This window comes from Leuciscus leuciscus, assembly GCF_965113295.1.
Source record: "Leuciscus leuciscus genome assembly, chromosome: 21".
In the NCBI taxonomy this organism is placed as follows: Eukaryota; Metazoa; Chordata; class Actinopteri; order Cypriniformes; family Leuciscidae; genus Leuciscus; species Leuciscus leuciscus.
In genome coordinates this window covers 4308128-4327543 of record NC_138745.1, presented here as the reverse complement: position 1 = coordinate 4327543, position 19416 = coordinate 4308128, and the positions used below count along the sequence as shown (strand labels likewise).

General features: G+C 37.3%; 2 protein-coding genes across 5 annotated transcripts; one reads left to right on the top strand and one right to left on the bottom strand.

Moving 5' to 3' along the window:
• The first annotated feature begins 3501 nt into the window (after positions 1-3501).
• Positions 3502-11557, top strand: LOC309485144 (uncharacterized protein). 2 transcript variants are annotated; one of them, XM_082151798.1, is made up of 3 exons: positions 3502-3684; positions 3804-4189; positions 5166-11557. In XM_082151798.1, exon 3 carries the CDS (start codon positions 5269-5271, stop codon positions 11002-11004), a length of 5736 nt encoding a protein of 1911 aa, XP_082007924.1. In that variant the 5' UTR covers positions 3502-3684; positions 3804-4189; positions 5166-5268; the 3' UTR covers positions 11005-11557. The 2 variants fall into 2 exon arrangements, with proteins under 2 accessions (XP_082007924.1, XP_082007923.1); XM_082151797.1 differs by having other exon boundaries at positions 3502-4189.
• Positions 11558-11695: 138 nt separating this feature from the next.
• On the bottom strand, positions 11696-15472 carry LOC309485145 (bone morphogenetic protein 2). Of its 3 annotated transcripts, XM_082151801.1 has the most exons (6): positions 15457-15472; positions 14491-14597; positions 14280-14407; positions 13504-13620; positions 13224-13407; positions 11696-12717 (listed from the first exon to the last, which is right to left on the bottom strand). In XM_082151801.1, exons 2-6 carry the CDS (start codon positions 14579-14581, stop codon positions 12305-12307), a joined length of 933 nt encoding a protein of 310 aa, XP_082007927.1. In that variant the 5' UTR covers positions 14582-14597; positions 15457-15472; the 3' UTR covers positions 11696-12304. The 3 variants fall into 3 exon arrangements, with proteins under 3 accessions (XP_082007927.1, XP_082007926.1, XP_082007925.1); XM_082151800.1 differs by lacking the exon at positions 15457-15472 and having other exon boundaries at positions 13525-13620; positions 14491-15281; XM_082151799.1 differs by lacking the exon at positions 15457-15472 and having other exon boundaries at positions 14491-15279.
• Between the last annotated feature and the right edge of the window lie 3944 nt (positions 15473-19416).

The window sequence follows — 19416 nt, the reverse complement described above, 5'->3', positions numbered from 1 at the left end:
CATCTTGAGACTCCAGATATTCCTCGGTCTGCATTTGTGCCAGTGAACACAAGTGTCATATTAATTGGGTCTGTTGCAATGAGTCAGTGTTGCAATTGACTTGCTTTGTGAGCTGTATGCTCTAAGAAATGTTTATCTTATAATTAATATTGATCCATGGATGGAATTCCCTTGTTTTTTAATGCTAATACATGTTTAAATTGCATGATAAACTAAACATTTCATGCCATGATTGATGTTAATATTTGCAGCCTAGATACACTACTATTGAATAACTTTTATCCAGCAAGGATGCACTAAATTCATCAAAAGGGACAGTAAAGACATTTATAGTTTTATAAACGATTTATATTTCAAATAAATGTTTTTATTTTTTATTATTATTATTAATCAAAGAATCCCTATAATAAAATAACAGTTTGCAGAAATGTTTCTTGAGCAGCAAAACATCATATTAGAATGATTTCGGATCATGTGACACTGAAGACTGGAGTAAATTCAGCTTTGACATCACAGGAATGAATTACATTTTAAAGGGGTGGTATAATGCCCTTTTCACAAGATGTAAAATAAGTCCCTGATGTCCCCCAGAGTGTGTGTGAGAAGTTTTAGCTCAAAATACCCCACAGATATTTTAATATAGCATGTTAAAATTGTCCCTTTTTGAGGGTGAGCAAAAACGCACCGTTTTGTGTCTGTCCCTTTAAATGCAAATGAGCTGCTGCTCCCGGCACAGGGGGCGGAGCTTTAAGAGCTTGTGTGTGTGTGTGTATGTTAGCAGCTCCGATTACCTCACACAGACACATCCAGAATAATTTTATTTTTTTAGCCTTTTATGTTCAAACCGGATTCAGACAATGATGGAGAGACTCAAGAAGAAATGACAACATGTAGAAGCAACAGGACATTTCTGAATGGTTAGTTGATGAATTTATGTAGCTGATGTGTAGTTATCTTCTAGTCATTAATTAGCATATTCTGTCATGATAATCTATAAATCGGGTTCCGGGGGCGGGGTTTATGTAAATTCTAGGGTTGGTGATGTCACTAACCCGGGAGGAATGTGGTGTAGTCTCTACCAGCCGTTTGTTGTAGTCCTTAAAAAGTAATTTCTTTAAAAGCAAATATCTCCCTTTGCTTTGAACTTTGAGCGCTGTAACTTTGCAGATGTTGTTTATGATCAAACAGCAACATTACACACTAACTAAAGTTAGAAAAGTCAAATCATATTCAACCACCCCTTTAAAAGGTATTACAATAGAAAACATTTACTTAAATAATTTTTCACAATGTTACTGTTTTTACTGTATTATTTGATCTAATAAATGCAACCTTGGTGAGTAAAAGAGACTTTTCAAAAACATTTAAAAATCATACTGACCCCAAACTTTTTAACTGAAGTGTACATTTATTTTTAAGGGTAGTGCACATTTTATTTATACTTCACCCTAAAATCCTCATAAATGTGTATACTTGACCCGTGTTACATTTTAGATCTTCTGAAGTCTTATGATAGGTGGGGGAACAGACTCAAATATAAGTCCATCTCTTTAAATCTTGCTAAATAGCAGAGGTCACCATTCATTTTCATTGTACAGAACACAAAAACAAACTATTTCTTCAAGCATTCCATAACAAGGCTATGGTTATTACATTTATATAAATTCTTCCTGTAGAATCCAGCATGGCAGTCAATAACAGTAAGATGAACCTCAGGCTAGCAGTCATTCTGTGGGCAGCGAGTGCATGTCGAGGCCAGCGCTTCAGACATGCTAGTATTTATTGGCTGCCATGATGGCCAAGCATTCTCCAGTCCCATGCAGTGAATGATAGCCGGCCCATGTGTGGACGTCCATCACCTCAAATAGACCACGCTACTCTCTGGACTCCCCCTACAGCGAAACAGTCCAGTTGTCCTATTATAGCCTTGCCTGCTTGCTCCGGAATAAGAGGTTGAGTGGACATGAGAGCCTTTTGGGAACGGTGAGACCGGGTTGCTAAGGATAGAGACTCGTCTGCCCTCTCTTTGTGACCTTCCTCCCCTTGAGTTTTCTGACTGCTGACACAGAGTCTTACAGCTCAAATATTATTAGGAAGGGACTTTCTCCATACACAACCAGATGAATCATTTGTGGACAAAACAGATGCGTGTTGTGATACCTGTATATTTTCACACATTTCCTTGTGTCTTCTTGGCACAATTGAACGCTTGCATCTCGTTGAATGCATGTTTACTTGAATTTAAACATTGGCAGATATCAAAAACAAATAAGATCTGAACATGACAAAAATTAATTGTAACACTTTTTACAATAAGGTTCCATTTGTTATCCTCATGTTAATTACAGTACATTAGTTAACATGAACTAACAAGGGAAAACATTCAAAAGCTTTTAGTAATTTTTTTTAGAAAATGCTGATTTCAGCATTTAATAATACATTATTTAAATCAAAAGTTGCATCTGTTAATATTATTTATTGGACTTGAGCTTACATGAACTAACAATGAACAATAATATTTTTATTTACTAATGCTAATTACGTCATCCTTTAACATGGCCTAACTTTCTAATTTATCATTTTTCAGCTTTCTACCAATATTTGATTAAATTTGTTGGTAACACTTTACAATAAGGTTCATTAGTTAACTACATTAGTTAACATTAACTAATATTGAACTGCACTTATACAGCATTTGTTCATCTTTGTTAATGTTAATTTCAACATTTACTAATACTTTATTAAAATCTTGTTAACATTAGTTAATGCACTGTGAACTAACATGAACAACAATGAACAGCTTTATTTTTATTAACTAACATTAACAAAGATAAAAAAAAAAAAAAACAGTAATAAATGTATTGCTCATTGTTAGTTCATGTTAGTTAATACATTAACTAATGTTTAATAAAGGAACCTTATTGTAAAGTGTTACCCATTTGTTTTAAGGCATGTTCACGCCAAGAATGAAAACTATAAAGATGAATATATATAACGTTAACTATATTAGCATCCACAATGCATGAAAGATGCAGATACTGCATAACTGCAGTTGTTTTGTCCTCTGTCGCTTTAAATGCTTGAGCTCTTTAAAGTCTGATGGATTCTGATTGGTTGTCGATGCTTTTATCATTTATCAGCTGGAATAAAATTGCTTCAAAAGTAATTCCAGCAACATAATTCCTCTGTGTTGTTATCAATATAGTTGTTGTGTGGACTTCCCTACATTCTCATAGAATTATATAAAAATAATATGTTTATAGTTATCATTACAGTTACTGGCCTTTACTGTTAAAACTTTGAAAAGCACTATCAGTGTTCTTGAGAGTCTGGCCTGGTTCAGTGGAGAATCAGGCGTGTGACAGATAAGCTGAGATATGAAAGGTGTGCCAGAAAGAAAGACAGGCGATTACTGTATGAAATACAGGCTGCCTCAAATAGAGACACTTAAATAACTCTTCTATGACACTCTGTAGGTGTGAAGAGCATTGACAAATAAACATAATGAAGCATTAAGACAGAGCCTAAGCAAATATGTTTTCCTCTTTCAGTCTGAGCGGGGAGGCAGAAGTACTAGAAAGACACAAGCTGAACAACTGTGGGAAGTCTGTCATGGTAATCAGACTCCATTAGACACTCATCCCACACTTTGAGTTTGGTGACACTGCTGTGGGGTGATGCAAGGTGCTATATTTACCTCCCCTTGTTTGTGTGAAAAACGACTCCTCATCCCAGCCACCATACAACAACATCCCATGTGTCCAGATCTGCTGTGTTAATGTGAAATGTTGTTGTCTCTGTAGGATCGGAGAGGTATAGACGGCTTAGGTCTTCAAGCTACCGGTACCAAAATAGCAGATGACCATTTCTATTTCATCTGTCGCCCACTCGACACCAAACAGTCGCTCAGATATTTGCGCTGACTAACTTCTTCCTGTGTTACAGCTCTGGCCTTGCCGGCAACTATTTCGGTAGGGTGTGTTTGCTTCGTTCTTCCTCAGCCTCCTTCAAGTGCTTTCTGAAACATGGATATCTACCATGAGCTTCAGGTTGTGTTCAGTGAAGAGCATTTTCATAGTCTTCTTTTACGGAGTAACAGAGAAGTCTGATTTCACTTGGTGGCTTGTGTGAAATTTACCTTTAAGGATTTGTCCAAGGACGAAATACAGGAACTGAAAGAACAAAAAAGGTAAGGAATAAACTTAAACAGGCCATTACTCTGTTACCGTCAAATTAATGTAGTTTAACACATGTGCTTACATTCCTGACAGGAGCTCTGTTTGAAATTTTCTTAAGGTAAATTATATTTTCCTTTCAATAATAAAAAAGGCTAAGATCTGTTGAGCGCAGCTGCTCTTTTACATTTTCATAATTTTATGATAGACGGTCTGTTATTTTGAAGAACTTTCCTTGAGGTTAGTCAGGGCGTTATCACTGTACTGTAGATCTTCTTTCACATAAATAAAGTAACAGATGTGGGGAAATTACCATGACTGCAAGTTGATACAGAATTATGTGCGGTGGAAAAATGTTGCGCTGTCCAAAACTTCCTGGCCACTAAGTGCACGCCTTTAAATGCTCATAAATATATCTCGAGATTTGTCCTTGCATGGTTAGCTCTTGAGCTTTCTGAGATGACATTCCAAGAGATACACAGAAATGTGTAATAATGCTATATTGTAGTCTCTTTTAAGACACCATGACAGATATAAGCTGTGATGAGTGCTGGCTAATGGATTCAGGTCAGGATAAATATGGGTTAATGAGTTATACCGGGATCAACCACACAGTACAGCAGCTGCAAAGAAACGACTGCATGATGACTCATTTGTGTCTGCAGATAATGCATACAATGTTAAAAATTAGATCTGTTGAACAGGGCACGCTGAAAAATCTTCTGCATAGTTTGAAAATCCATTTGTTTTAATAAACGATTGCCAATGGTTGTGCAGGTGGCCTGTGTATGTGAAAGGGCAGAGAGACATCTGCCTTCTTCTAAAAATAGTTGGTGTTTGACATGGTGTATCTTTCTTTACTGTACATAGTCACATGCTAGATTAGCAACCACATCTGAGGTCAAAACATTTATTTTTTTAAATCAGTGATTTTTGACTGTTGTTGCAAAAACTGATATATTTTCTATTTCTTTTTTTTTTCTTTGCAAGATTCTCACAATGTAATCTCCAATATCTGGTGATGACAATGCAAGAAGTGTCAAGCCAGGTCAATTCTGCATCAGACTGAAGGAACTGGGCAAACGTATTCATCATGAGCAACCAGGAGAAGCGTCACAGGACAACCATGCAGCATCTCCGCTATCTCGATAGCTTTATGAATGAAATAGACCGTGAGGTCATGAGCCTGACAGATCGAGCTTTCAAGAGTTTGTGCATTGGAGATGAAGCAATATACAATGACTCTGAGTTTTCGCCCTCTCCAGTCAGCTGCCACAAGCCAGTGGTGGAGGGCGTCTCAAAAAAGACTCAGGAGAGCTCATTTTCTGCAGTCAAAAAACTGAATTGTCACCCCCTTAATGGAGGGAATGATTTATTGAGTAGATCAAATAAGTCATCCAAAGACTCTGCACTTTTTGCTGTATTTTCAGCCAGAAAGAATGGTGAGAGCACCAAGATGACAAATGGTGATTCATGGGACAAATCTGCTCTTCTCAGCATCCAAAGAGAGCTCTCTGAGTTTTCTTCAGATTACCAGAGTTTAGCTGCGGAGCATCTTTCCCAAGCCAAGAATCAACTAAAATCGGATGAAAAAGGATCCGCCAAAAAATCGAGCAAGGATGCATCGGTTCCCTCGGGGAAATCCTCTAAGAGTAAACACAGCAAAAACAACAAACTGAGAAAACTGAATTCCATAAACTTTTTCCTCCACAGTGAATTCAGCCCGTTCTTGTCATGGAGGGATTTTAATAAATTCCCCATTGGTCAGGAGCACATATCGGAGATTATGTTAAGCAATAGGCCACCTGAATGGTATGATTCACCTCTTTACAAAGAATTAACCGCAGCACATGGTCACTTTAAATTAGACTTAAATTTTTCCCCATCAGAAGAAAACAAAGTCGAAAAGTGTCCTATACAAAGTGAGACTCATTTGCTTAAACCACAGGTTGCGTCTGTACAATCTTCAGCACCTAGTGTAGCCCCAAAGCCAGAGAAAGAGTCCAAGCACATCCAGCACAATATTCCTACAAAGGACCCTCCTCATGCCTCTGAACAGAGATGTAATTCAGAAAGGGCAGAACCTTGCGTTCCCTGGAGAAAAAGCAGAAGTAGAGCAAAAAGTGCTGCTCCTGTGGGACATTCCATCAACTCACCAGTCCGTGAGAGGACAAGCGCTGGAGAAAGGAGAGCACAGGCATTTAAAAATGAAGTGAAGACAATAGAGGACCAGACCTCCGCTAGTTCAACTCCTTTCAGTATTTCACAGCTGTTGACACCAGTGATACCCTCCAGACATGGGACAGGAACTTCAGACATACTGCAAACTGTGCTCTCACCCACTGCCCTGGATTTCCCACTACTCCCGGAGAGAGACGTGCATCCGTCACCTGAGATTAGGAGAGAGGGGTACAAATCCATAGCATCAAGCTTGTTGTTCAATCTCAAAGACAATAGAAAACGGGTTAAGACAATGTACAGTCCACCAAAGTTTAAAGGTCTGGATGTGGCAAATCAAAGCAAAGAGTCTCCCCTGCCTGAAGTGTCAAAAGATGGCCTTGAAATACAACAGATTTCAGGAGATACAACAATTTCACCCGCTCGTCACAAAGCCATCATTTCTCAGATGAGTCCCTTGTTGGAAACTGCAGACACTCAAACTTGCTCTCCTGCAAATGGCGGGATGCCAGATGACTATTTGGCATTGAGTCTTCTTCAATCTGGAAAATTAAAATCAGACAGGAGCCCTGCAGCTAACAAGGCAACTTACCCCTCATTACAACTTTACAGGAAAACTACTCCTGAGGAGATTAATATTAGAGCAAATGCTCAAACTGTGGTTGAAACAAGTTTGCAGGTTTTCACAGATAAAGCCAGCAAAGATCATAACACAGAGCATAGTTATCCAAGTAAATTGTTTAAAGGTGCAGAGTTGCAAAGCAAAAATAATCCCTTAGAGTTAACGCTAAATGCCCCTAAACCTACTGTAGGTTTAAATGGCGAAAGATCTCTTGAAAACAAATCTGGTAAAAGTCCAAGTGTGAGTTTACCAAACCTGGAAGAGCAAGTCATTAGTGATGGTACAAATCAAATTAAGGATAGGTTGAAAACTAGAGGAATAGTCAGTCAACAGAAAAGCCCTGTTAAAGAGAAGGAACCACACAGAAAGGAGACAAGAGCAAAGCATGTATTTTCTGCACGACAGAACAACTACATTAAAAGTCAGAGATTTGTAAGTACAGATAATGATAATGATAGTTCTAATGCAGAAAAAGGGACTATAAAGGATAAAAATGAAAATGACAAGTTGACAAGGCATTCCAAAAATACAAAAACAAAAGAAAAAAGACAAGAGGAGCATATTGCAAACATACATAAAGATAAAGTAACGGATGGACCACCATTGAAAGAAGGGGTTCATGTAAGAGGAGAGGCTAACACAGTTAAAGAGCTAATGATGACATCAAAGAGTGGTTTGGAAACTCAAAGAGAGCAAAAGGGTAACTCTGAAACAATGAAAAGAAACATTTCTGAAAAGAGAACACTATTTGCATCTACGGAACAGGTGCCTAATAAGACAAATGCACCATTAAAGAGGGAGAATGTTGTCATCGATAAGTACGACCTGGCCAAAATGGCTTTAGAGGAAGTAATTGCTGAACGAGAGCAAAGAAAGTTGAAAAGTAAAGCTGTCTCCAATGCAGGAGGTTCACTCATTGATATAAAAAGAGTTGATTGTGAAAAACCTCAAGGTGGTGAGTTACCCACCAGTGGAGAGGACCAACAGTCTAGTATGTTCATGCTGAATGAGAGGGAGAAAAGTGCAAAGGATGGCAAAGGTCAGAATACTGTATCTGCTTTTAAAACAAATTGGCAGACTGGTCAAACGAGGTCAGAAGACATGGCCAAAAATGGTGAAAGTCATGTGGCTGAGGTAAAATTAGCCAGGCCCTGTAAGCAGGAAGCACCTATTGGGCAGTGCCAGCATGCAGGACCTATAAAATATAATGAAAGGGACAGATTGTGCCTAGATAATCAAGAAAGCAACACAGATAATGTCAGCAAGGATGATAAATTATGCCAAAAGAAAGAGTTGATGAATAAAAATACATGCACAAAAACAGGTGATCATTTGAAAAGTAGCAATCTTAGCAGTGTGGGACAGTGTGAGAAAGAGTTGGGCGTTAGTTCCTTTAAACCTGAGATACTCCCAAGAAGAGGGAGAAGTCATTCTCATAGTAATGACAGAGTAGGTGAAAAGACAGAAAGTAATTCTGACTTTAAAAGAGAAGGTGACGATACAGTCAAAACTGAGGACATGGAAAGTAGGGAAGTTGACAAAGTTCAGTCAAGTCGATCAAAGAATCGAGGCCCCACAAGAGGAAATGTATTGTCTCTGAAAGAGAAATATGACAAAGAAAGTAAGGTGAACCTCAAGGATGCTCAGAAAGGTCAGCTTGTTGAAGATACAAGCTGCGAAAAGTCTATGGAAGAGGGACCCAATGAAAAGGCTCCAAAAGACAAAATTAAACATAAATTTGTTCCACCAAAACTCACAGTCAGTGATCCTGAAAGTGGGACTTATTCCATTATCTACAAAGAGATGGATTCAGAGAGTGAACAAAAGTCTAACAGCTCCTCGAAAGAAACAGAAAGAGGTGAGGAACATTCGAGTGCAAAGAGGAAACACAGTGTCACCCAAGACTTCCAAAAAGCTATACGTGATCTCACAAACAACATCAATGAAGAAATGCAAGACAACAAGGCAAAAACAAACGAGAAGGAAGAGGGTTCTGAAGGTCAGAAGCAGAACAAATCCAAAGGTCCTAGTAAAAGCTATGTGAAAGACTTCTTCAGTGGACGTCTGTTTGGACTTTCAAGCTCAGAAAAGGGAAAAACTGTAGATGAACATGAGGAACTTTCTGAAACACTGTCATCAGAGTCTTTTAAAAACGATAAAGCCAGAAAGGACAGTATCACAGTACATGATATCCTTGGGCAATCTCACACTATATCCTCATCAACTGGTAAACAAACACATCACAGCAGTCGATCTTCAAACTCAAGTGAGCTCTCTCTATTTCATGAATCAGAACAGGGGGCAAAATCACAACCTGAAGAGCTCTTAAGTAAAGCAGAGGTCTGCTACATGGAAGGAAAGGAGAAGGAGAATTCACAGAAACCAACAATAGATTCCTGCTCTTTAAGCAACCATGAAAGTGAGTCTGATGTTTCTCCACCGAGTGATGTGGACAAAGGCGGATGGGTGCACAACTTGATTGAGTCAGCTAGAAGCTTAACACAAACATCACACAGTCATACTTCCTCCAAGGATCAACTAGAAATAGATCAACAGCTTTCTCAGAAGGGCCACTTGAATGGATCTGAGAAAGATGAGGAAGGTCTGGACCTCTGCAAGGACTGTGTCCATTCTCCAGCTGCATCAGTCAAGAGCCCCAAAACAAACCAACCAGCAATGCATTTATTGTCCCTTCCAGTAAATCACCTGGTCACAGTCAAAGATAGAAAGCTATCAATTGGAAGTGGCTCTATGTCTGAGGAGGAGGAGCAGCGCTCTGCTGTGAGCACTTTATCTGAGGGCCTGGAAAGCTATGAAACATGTGGAGGGGATGCCATGGAGGAAAACAGCTCTAGCATTGCACCAGCAGAGGATGAGGAGGGATCCAAGGCACCCAGCGAGAGATCTGCTTCAGTCTGCAGTGGAAATGACAGTAATGGTCAGAACAAGCCACCTGTTGTGCCTCCAAAAACTGAAAAGGCTCTACGCCGAGCCATGAAACTCACCACACGTAGGATACAAAAGGCTGAAGCTAAAAGCAAACCTGAGCGTAAAGGCAGAAGCAGTGACAAAAGTTTCAAGGCTGAGAGGAGACACCACAGCACTGACAAATTACTTGACAGATCAGAACACAGATCGCTCAGCATTGACCGAATCAGCGGTAAACACAGCGAACATCTCAATGACACAACGGAGCCCAAAACTCAAAGAAGCGAGAAGCATGCTAGACACCATAGTGGTCACAAGAGTCAAAACATAGAAGAGAATGAACCTAGTAAAAAACTGCAACATGCATCCAAAGACAAAGAAAGACAAACCAATGACTCAAAGGGCCACCGCACTGAGAAACAAGATGGCACATCAAACCATAGGAATCATTTGGAGAACGGCAATATAAGTAATGACAGTGATCGATTAAGTCGAAGCAATGAAAAACACTTGCCCAAGAAACTGGAACGTAGGACTCAAAGTCTGGATAGATTTCTAAAAATGTCAAGTCAAGGTGGTGAAGTTAAATCACATTTTTTAATAGAAGGATCACAGTACTCTACTCCAAAGGCATTACCTTTGCGCCACAACAGCATTGAACACACTTATGCACCAACCACTAATCTTGAAACACAGTCCTTCCCGATCACCCAGAGAAAGCTTTTACAGGACCCTGACTCTGGACAGTACTTTCTGGTGGATATCCCAGTACAGGTCAAAACGAAAACTTTCTTTGACCCAGAAACTAAAAGTTATGTGCAACTGCCAGTACATTCTCCTGAGGCTCCACCAATGGAGGTTATGAACACACCACCACTTATGCTGTATCATGGCTTTGCTCCAGTGCCTGTACCATCACAGAAGTCTGTTGTCAGGACTGCAGGATCTATGATTCCTCCGGATGACCTGGAAGACTTTGAACCTAGCACGAAACAGGAGGACTTTTATCAGATAAATAATGAAGAAGTAAATCCTTACATTGAGCCAGTGTATATATCACAAGAACACACCCCTGAAGAGGAAATTGATAGTGTGAGATGACAACATCAGTGGATGGTCCATAGATTGAACGTGACTGAAATCAGGGATTTGTTTTGTTTGTAGACTAATGCAGTTTTCACTGTTTCCAACTTGCAGTCTGGTGTGATATGGAAAAAGTTTTTGTAGTATTTGTGCCGTTCTTTGTTTATAGTACACAAGTCGTGGATTGTACATGTTTATTTCTTCTTAAAGTATGGCAAATACCCAGTTCTCCTGCTGTTAAAAGCACTTGTCTATTTGTAACAGGAGGTTGAGAATTGGATTTGCGCCTTATTGAAAGTAGTGTTGCTTTCACAAAAATATTTAACAGATTATTTTGATACATCTTGCATTTGAGGTTTGAAAATACATTAGTCCACAGTATTTTTCACAGCCGAAAAGTATTGTAAAAATTAAGATATTAACATAGGTAATGTGTTTTATATGCTTAAAATGGTATATTTGACAAATGCTGATTGCATCACTTTTCAGGGTGCATTTTGGAATGAATCCATTTAAATGGATTGTTGCTTCAGAAAATAACCATTCCAATAAAAGCATCATCAATGAGCAATTGTTTAATGATCTAATTTTGATTATCTTGCTATTTTATCCAAAGACGGTTCATTTCCCATTCAGTTTATAGTCTCAGAAAGAAAGCCATAGTTTAGACTTGCAGTATAAAGTCTATAGCCCTCACTGCAGATTATTCTGTTAGACTTAGATAGGAAGAGATCATCTGATTGACACTGTGACCAACCATGACCACATGCTGTTTAATCCCACCGGGTTATCTGAAATAGACTGCACCACAACAACAACCCAGCATTGGAAAATGATTTCAAATAATGGTGGAAAAAACATTGAAAAATACTTGCAACATTATGTGGTATTTGTCACGACACTCATCATTGGCTGAGAAAATAAAGGAACTCAGCGTGACTCATCTGGGTCAAGCTTGTCTGACAATATGCACGTATTTCTCAGGATTACCAACTATTACAATATAAGTACTGGCAGCACAAACTTTAAGCCTAATATGTAACAAGCTTAATAGAGTTGAGCTTCAAGTATGACGTTTCTAAGTCTGAAAGGACTTTTTTCCAATCACAGTATAGTTTGCTCATAATGATAGAGGTAGATCTGTTTCACACTTACAAAAGACATTATTGTAATGCTTGCTTTTAATATATTTAATTTGGATTAGACTTACAAATACCCATACAAATATCAACTAAAAATAATGCTATCTAAATGTACATTTGATTGACGTGTGGCACAGTACACATCAACATAAGTTTACATCTTGCCGTTTCGTATTTTAATGGCAGCCACAACTGCCCGCAACCATGTCGTTATACTGTTTTAGAACGACATTTTCCTCATCATCGAAGTACAGGAGGCTGATGGGGTGAAGCACATCAGGAACACAGCACGGTTTTCCGGCCTCCTGCGATAGTTTCAGCGCGTTCATGATGGATCTCACGGTAGCGTGATTCGTAGCCCGTAGACCTTCGCCCAGCGGAAACGGACACAAGCCCATGCAACTGTATGCATTATAACCTCTGGGAGATATTATCCAGCCTGACCAGCCAATCTTAGTGAAGTCTACATAGAGGTTTGTTCTCTGGCATGTGGAAGTTAAGGCACGCACGCTCCTGCGCTTCCGCATTGTTGACTTCACTAAACTTTCTGTAGGCTCCAGGAATTTAAGGGATGTGTTGATATTTTGTCCTAAAAGAGAGTCAACAATGACATCAGAACTTTCACACACACAAGACACACATGACACTCATTATGCATTATAGTTAGATATCAATATATGAGTCTTTCTTCAACTTTAGGTCCTTTTATGTCCCTGAGGTTGATTTTTATCCAAACTTTTTTATTATTTTTATTATACAAATGTCACATTAAACATTTTCTGGAAACTTTTACCAGAACTTCATCAGTAATTTTTCTACTTTTAAAATGCCTCTTATTGTATTGTTTTACCCTTGTCACAGACCCAGACTTTCAGTCTTAAAATATGAACATTTCCACCCATTTCCCATGCTATTTGAGATGTGATGGAAATGCCATTGTGGCTCCATGTATATCCATAAATAAATAACTGTGCAAAGTGTTTTAAGAAAGTTTATTTTCTGAAAGGGCCCAAAAAAATCTTTTCATAGTCTAGAAAACACCCATATATTATACGTGTGTCTGGAGAATTTCAGTATGTTTTATGGCTTAATTACCTGTGTAGAAAGGTGGGTGTTGGTAGTGCTTTCGTCCGTCATCTGAATATATAACCAAATACGCATTTGTCTCATCTGACTGCCTATCCATCTGAATGCTGGACTCAAACCAGTTCCCTGAAGGTAAAGCAGTCACGACCAGGATACCATTATTTGTACCACTGTGAAGAATCCATTTGCTCACCTGTTAATAATTTATTTAGGAGTTATTTTTGCAACAGCAGCACAAACAAAATGATTACAATTTGTTTTCCTCTTCATATGATATATATATTTTTACCATTTGTGTGATGTTGAATACCTCCCATCCTTTGGTGTAGACAGGTAATAACCTTGAGCTAATCAAATTCCCTCGCCAAGGTTTGGGTCTGCTGTCCAGCACTTCATACAGGTCGATCTAAAACAGAGTTTTGGTTGAGTTTTCTGTAAGACGAGGCTACTTGTGATGAACATCAACAGCCTTCAACATTTCCTTCCAGCTAACGGGGAATGTTCTGAGAACATTCTAGCAAGGTTCTCTCAAAGTAATGAACAAACATTCTTAATGTAACGTTAATAGAACATTTGTTCAAAGTTATCAGGTCTTTAGTAATGTTCTCAAAATGTTAGCACAATATCGGCTATAGCCTATATTAGCCTATTCATGGCAAGTTTTTTTTTCTTTTTTTTCTGAAACCGTGTGATGTTCTTCTAATGTTTTTTAAATGTCAATACTTGTTTTAGAACTTTCAGATCACTTTCAAAACAAGTAGGGCCTATAACGTTCTCATGTTTGTAAAATTCTAAAATAGAATATTCTCTTAACATTCGTTAAGCCTATATAATAATAAATAAAAACGTTTTAAAAACTGGACGTTTTGAACTTTGAGGGAGCATTCAAGAAATAACGTTTTCATATCTTAATGGGAACGTTAGCAAAACGTTCTTAGAATGTATCTTGTTATCTGGGCTACTGGCGTTTCTTTTAAAAGGAAAAGTACATGCTATTTTGCCTGTCACTGTATAATCCGCTGCATACTTAAATCGACTTTTAAAGTACTTAAATGCCCAACTTACTTTGTAAAAATGATGACGTCCCATAAAAGGCTGTTTATGGCGAAACCATCGGAATTCTGCTTTGATCACGCGCTCGTCCTGTCCGAATGTTGTCAGATTAAAGAAGTGATATGAGCCGCTGGACTGTCCTAGATTAGAAAAATAAAATCTCCGCATTAGCATCTAAACGTCCAGTGTAACATCAGCCATTTCACCATTTACATTTACGCACCTTCGAAACTTCGAACAATATTTCCTTCCAGAACTTTCGAGTTTTTCAGGGTTCCGTTCGAGTCCGCAACGGCATCATATAACTCCATCATGAACTCAGGTGCCTTCCTATTGGTCGGAACATTGCGTGTCAAATCTTTCATCTGGAATATTTCATTCCAGATGCGCATCTTAATTGCGTTTGTTATCTTTTGCTCATCTGTTGAGGTGGATGATACAAAAGCACAAATCCCAAAGAGATAAATGTTCAGTAACTTCATTTCTGACCGTGCAGATCTTAATTTGACCAATGCAACAACCCGAATATCCCCTTCTAGAATGGATTTGCACCTATACTGCAGATGGACTGGTGTGACAGTGCATTCAAACCAACTATAAATTTACATCTCAGTTTACACAAGGGTTTGTATGCTCACCCTGCACAGATAAGAGTGAACAGACAGCCTTTCAGGTCAAACATCATGACTAAAGTTAAATAAACTGTCTGCCTCATATTAATAAATCAGATACATACACCATTAAGGCTGCCTTTTCTCTTACACTTACCTTTCATAAAAAAGGTGCCTTCTTTGCAATTTTAGGTCTAGCATACTATAGACAATTTTAGCTCATGCCATCTTCATTTTGTCTATGACAAATTCCATGAATACTTTTTTATGTTTATGTAAATGCCTCATTTAGAGTTTAAGGCCATATTTTATTTAAGCCTATTGTTGAATATTACAATAGTGTCTTATAAAAAATATATTTTACAGCTTAATTCACCAATGAAGGTGTGCTGGATCTGGCTTAGACGTCATTAGAAGATAACATCAATGAAGAGACAAATGTGGGAAATTGCTGCAAGTCCTTGTTGGTTTTAGCAGGTTGTTGTCTGTTATCTCTGTACAACCAGATCCTCCACATAGTGACAGAAGCAAACGCGATGACATGACTATGACGCAAATGGAAATGAAGATTTACTCACTGTTACCCAAAGCGTGTTTACCCTTTATTTTCTGTACGGCATCTGTGTGTCTTCAGATGATCCTCATCAACAAGCTCCAGACCACTGACCAGACCATCACTCAGTACTTCACATCCATTCGAATATAACTTCAACTTTAGAGAGTTTAGTTTTTTTTATTTAAATAAACATAAGTATTATGTCCTAAAAGATGGACAGGCTATAAACTATACAATTTATATAAACTTTATAAGGCTTCGCACCTGTGATATTCTGACTGTGCACTATATATATATATATATATATATGTTTTTGACTTGTTTACATTACAAATATGTAAACATTTTTTAATCAAGATTTTTTTTGTTTACAAAAAAATAAAAATAATCTGGTGTAATCATTTGCAGATATTTTGTTGTTTGTTTTAAGTAATTTAATTTTGATACATTTTTCAGAAAACAAGACTTTATATCTCGTCATTTTCTTCTCAAGTAAATGTATCTTGATTTAAAAATGCATATTTTACCGAAAAACTTTTTTTTTTGTAGTGTGGTGACAATTCAATGGTCAAATCAGTTTGAACCCATAGGGTATGAATTAATCCATTTATTTACTGTAATGAAAGCTACATACAGTATGTACAGTATGTACAATAACTGACAGTATTTTTTTTGTATCTGATTGTTTTGCCCTATATATACCAAGTGATTATTTCTTAATTCATGCAGTTGTATTTTAGTTTTGTCGGCTGTTTTGTCTAGTACTCAAGAATCATTGAGGGAACAGATTTGTATAAATGAATATAGCATGGGATGAACAATTATCTTTTCTTTAACTCTTCAATATAGCTGCGTACAAATGACTCCCTCAAGTGACACGTTCACAAAAGTATGCACAAAAAGGATGTAAATAAAATCCCCCAAAGTGTCTCGTATATATAAGGGATTTGGATATTACTATCTGTCTTCTCCTCTAGATGGCGCCGATGACTAAGGAAACATCTTTCGGTTCAGCACATCTGCAAGCGCTTGCTTCTTGGCGGACGCTTTACGGCAGAGAAGTTGAGCAGTCTGGGCATTTTCGCAGTGAAATGTATTACTTAATACTCAATGCTTCATACATAAGTACCCGAGCTGCCTCACAATTCAGTAGTTATTAAGGACAGGTATTTTTGAGTATTTTTTTTTTCTTCATGGCGCAAACTGAAAGCACCCTGCTATTATTCCCCCATTAAAAATATATTGTTCAGAGTTTCAAATTCCATCCGCTGATTATATGTTCAGAATTGCATAAACATTTTGACAGCAGTCTTTTGGAGATCTTCATAAAGATGAATGAGCTGCTCCATGCGTTCGAGGATTTGAGGAAAGATTTCTCTGCCTGAAAGTACGAGGTGAAATCCTTGGCCTGTTCGAGGCTGAACCTACAGGCTCTGCTGGCTCTTCTGTAAACTGTACTCCTATTAATGGCCTCCCCCTTTTGTTCTACATCTCTTTGGGTCCAAAAGAGAACAGATGGAAGAAATTAAACAAGCACCAAGCCATTGCTGCTGCTGTTCTATTAGATATCTGAAGAGAAAATACAATTATTGCTAAAGTGGAAACATACCACTGGGGGATTATGGGAGGCCGGGTGTTTTATGTTTTCAGAATGATTGAATTTTCTTTGACCTGGGGGTGAAGTGTTTAGGGCTGTTTGGGTTAAAGATGAGAATGGTGAACGGGTAGTTTACAGGAGCCGCTGTTTCATTTCTCATATCTCTGCCACTTATTTCTCATTTCCTCTTTTTGAGTCTGTTATGCTTAGCAATTAGTCGGTTTGTTTAGAAGTGCTTCTCACAGGTTATTTTCTTCAAAAATATACAGGTTTATTATGTTTCAATGGCTCTTTGAGGAAAAGAATGTTGATGGTAATTGATAAAATGATAAAGTCATGGGTAATACTTAATTTCGATGGTCCACTTTAGACATTCTACTAACTATAAGTAACTTTGCAACTACATGTCAACTAGTCATTAGAGTATTAGTAGATGCTTAATATCTGCTAACTCTTTATTTTGATGCTCCTCAAGAGACATTGACTACTCACTCTCAGAAAATAAAGTACATAATTGTACCTTTAGGGGTACAATGGCTTGTCACTGGGGCTGTTCCCTCAAGGGTACAATTTTGTACCTTAACCTTTAAAAAAAACGGTACATATATGTATCTTTTAATGCTTTTTGACCCTCAGAAAGGTACATATATGTACCTTGAGGTCCAGTAATAAGCCCTATGGGGTACGGTAGTGTAGATTGTACCTTGGGGGACAGAAATGGACTCCTACTGTACCCCTATTTCTGACAGTAATATCAACTTTCTAACCCTAACCAAAACAGTGTACTAATACTAATAACAGTTTGTGGCAAAGTTACTCGTACAGTGTCTAGACTATCAAATAAAGTGTCTGATTTTGGCCAGATATTACATCTCATTAGAAGCTAAAGCACAAAGACACAGACATTCTCATCAAGACATTGACATATAAGACGGTGAATGCATTGAATCAGCTTTTTTTACAGTAAGATGATCTGGCCGTAGAAACTCTTCTCTAAATTACAGTATGAGCCGGAGGGATTGCGTTTATCCAAGACCAAAGCAGAGATGTATAGTCATCCTTCAACAGATCACAACCACATATTTACGGATATTTAATTGGATTGAAGGCTATATTTGTGAAAGGATTTACTGAGACTGTATATATATCTCTCAAAGAACTTGATAAACTTGAGGATATTTGTAGACTGCAGATTTCCAGAGCTCTCATGTATATCGCTATTTAAACCTTATGAAAACTGACCATGCTTTAGGTGGAATCGTCAACCGGTGAAAATGTTTAAATATCATTATGGTTATGCCAGTGTTACCTGATATGGACATTTCTAACGCCTCCTAATAATCAATATGATCAAAAAATTTGCTGATAAACATTTTGCACACAATATCTTCTGATTAATAGCTTAGACTTTTTTTTTTTTTTTAGCAAGTAAAAGTCATTTTAGTATAATTGTAAAAATGTCTTCCTTCAGCTCGTGGTTCACAGGTCTTTTTGCTGTGAAATCTTCACAGATTTTTTAAGTAAAAATAATAACTTTTATATTGTTAACAATATTTCAAGTGGACTGGACCATAATTCACGTTTCAGAAAAGTAAGGCTAAAATATTAAATGATGCATTAGGCTTTTTTTCTTATTGTCTCTATCATCATTGTATTGCATTGCATTATATCTTTTAAAACTACAGAGCTTTGATCATAACACTAAGCATTTAAATATCATCTTACTATTTTATTGGCAGATAGAGAGATATGATAACTGATATTTATATGCATTTTATGAAAGTATCTGTTATACAAATATCTAATTGATTTACATTACAAATACCAGTATCTCATCTTACTTTCTGGCCATATAAATATCGGCATCTGCACAAAATTGCATATTTTTGCTCAGTTTGGGCCTTTTTTCCTACTCGTGTATAAGCTTAATATTCTCATATCATAACATGTGAGGCATAAAAGCATGATTTATCAAAAATCAACAAAAAACACATATGCAAATGTTTTTATAGTTATATATATATATATATACCGTTCAAAAGTTTGGAGTCAGTAAGATTTTTTTATGTTTTTAAAAGAAGTCTCTTCTGCTCACCAAGGCTGCATTTATTTGATTAAAAAAATAAATAAAATAAAAAAATAAAAAAAACAGTAATATTGTGAAATATTATGACAATTTAAAATGACTGTTTTATATTTTAATATATTTTAAACTGTAATTTATTCCTGTGATCAAAGTTGAATTTTCAGCATCATTACTCCAGTCTTCAGTGTCACATGACCCTTCAGAAATCATTCTAATATGATGATTTGATCCTCAAGAAACATTCATTATTATTATCAATGTTGAAAACGGTTGTGTACATTTTTTTTCTCAAAATTCTT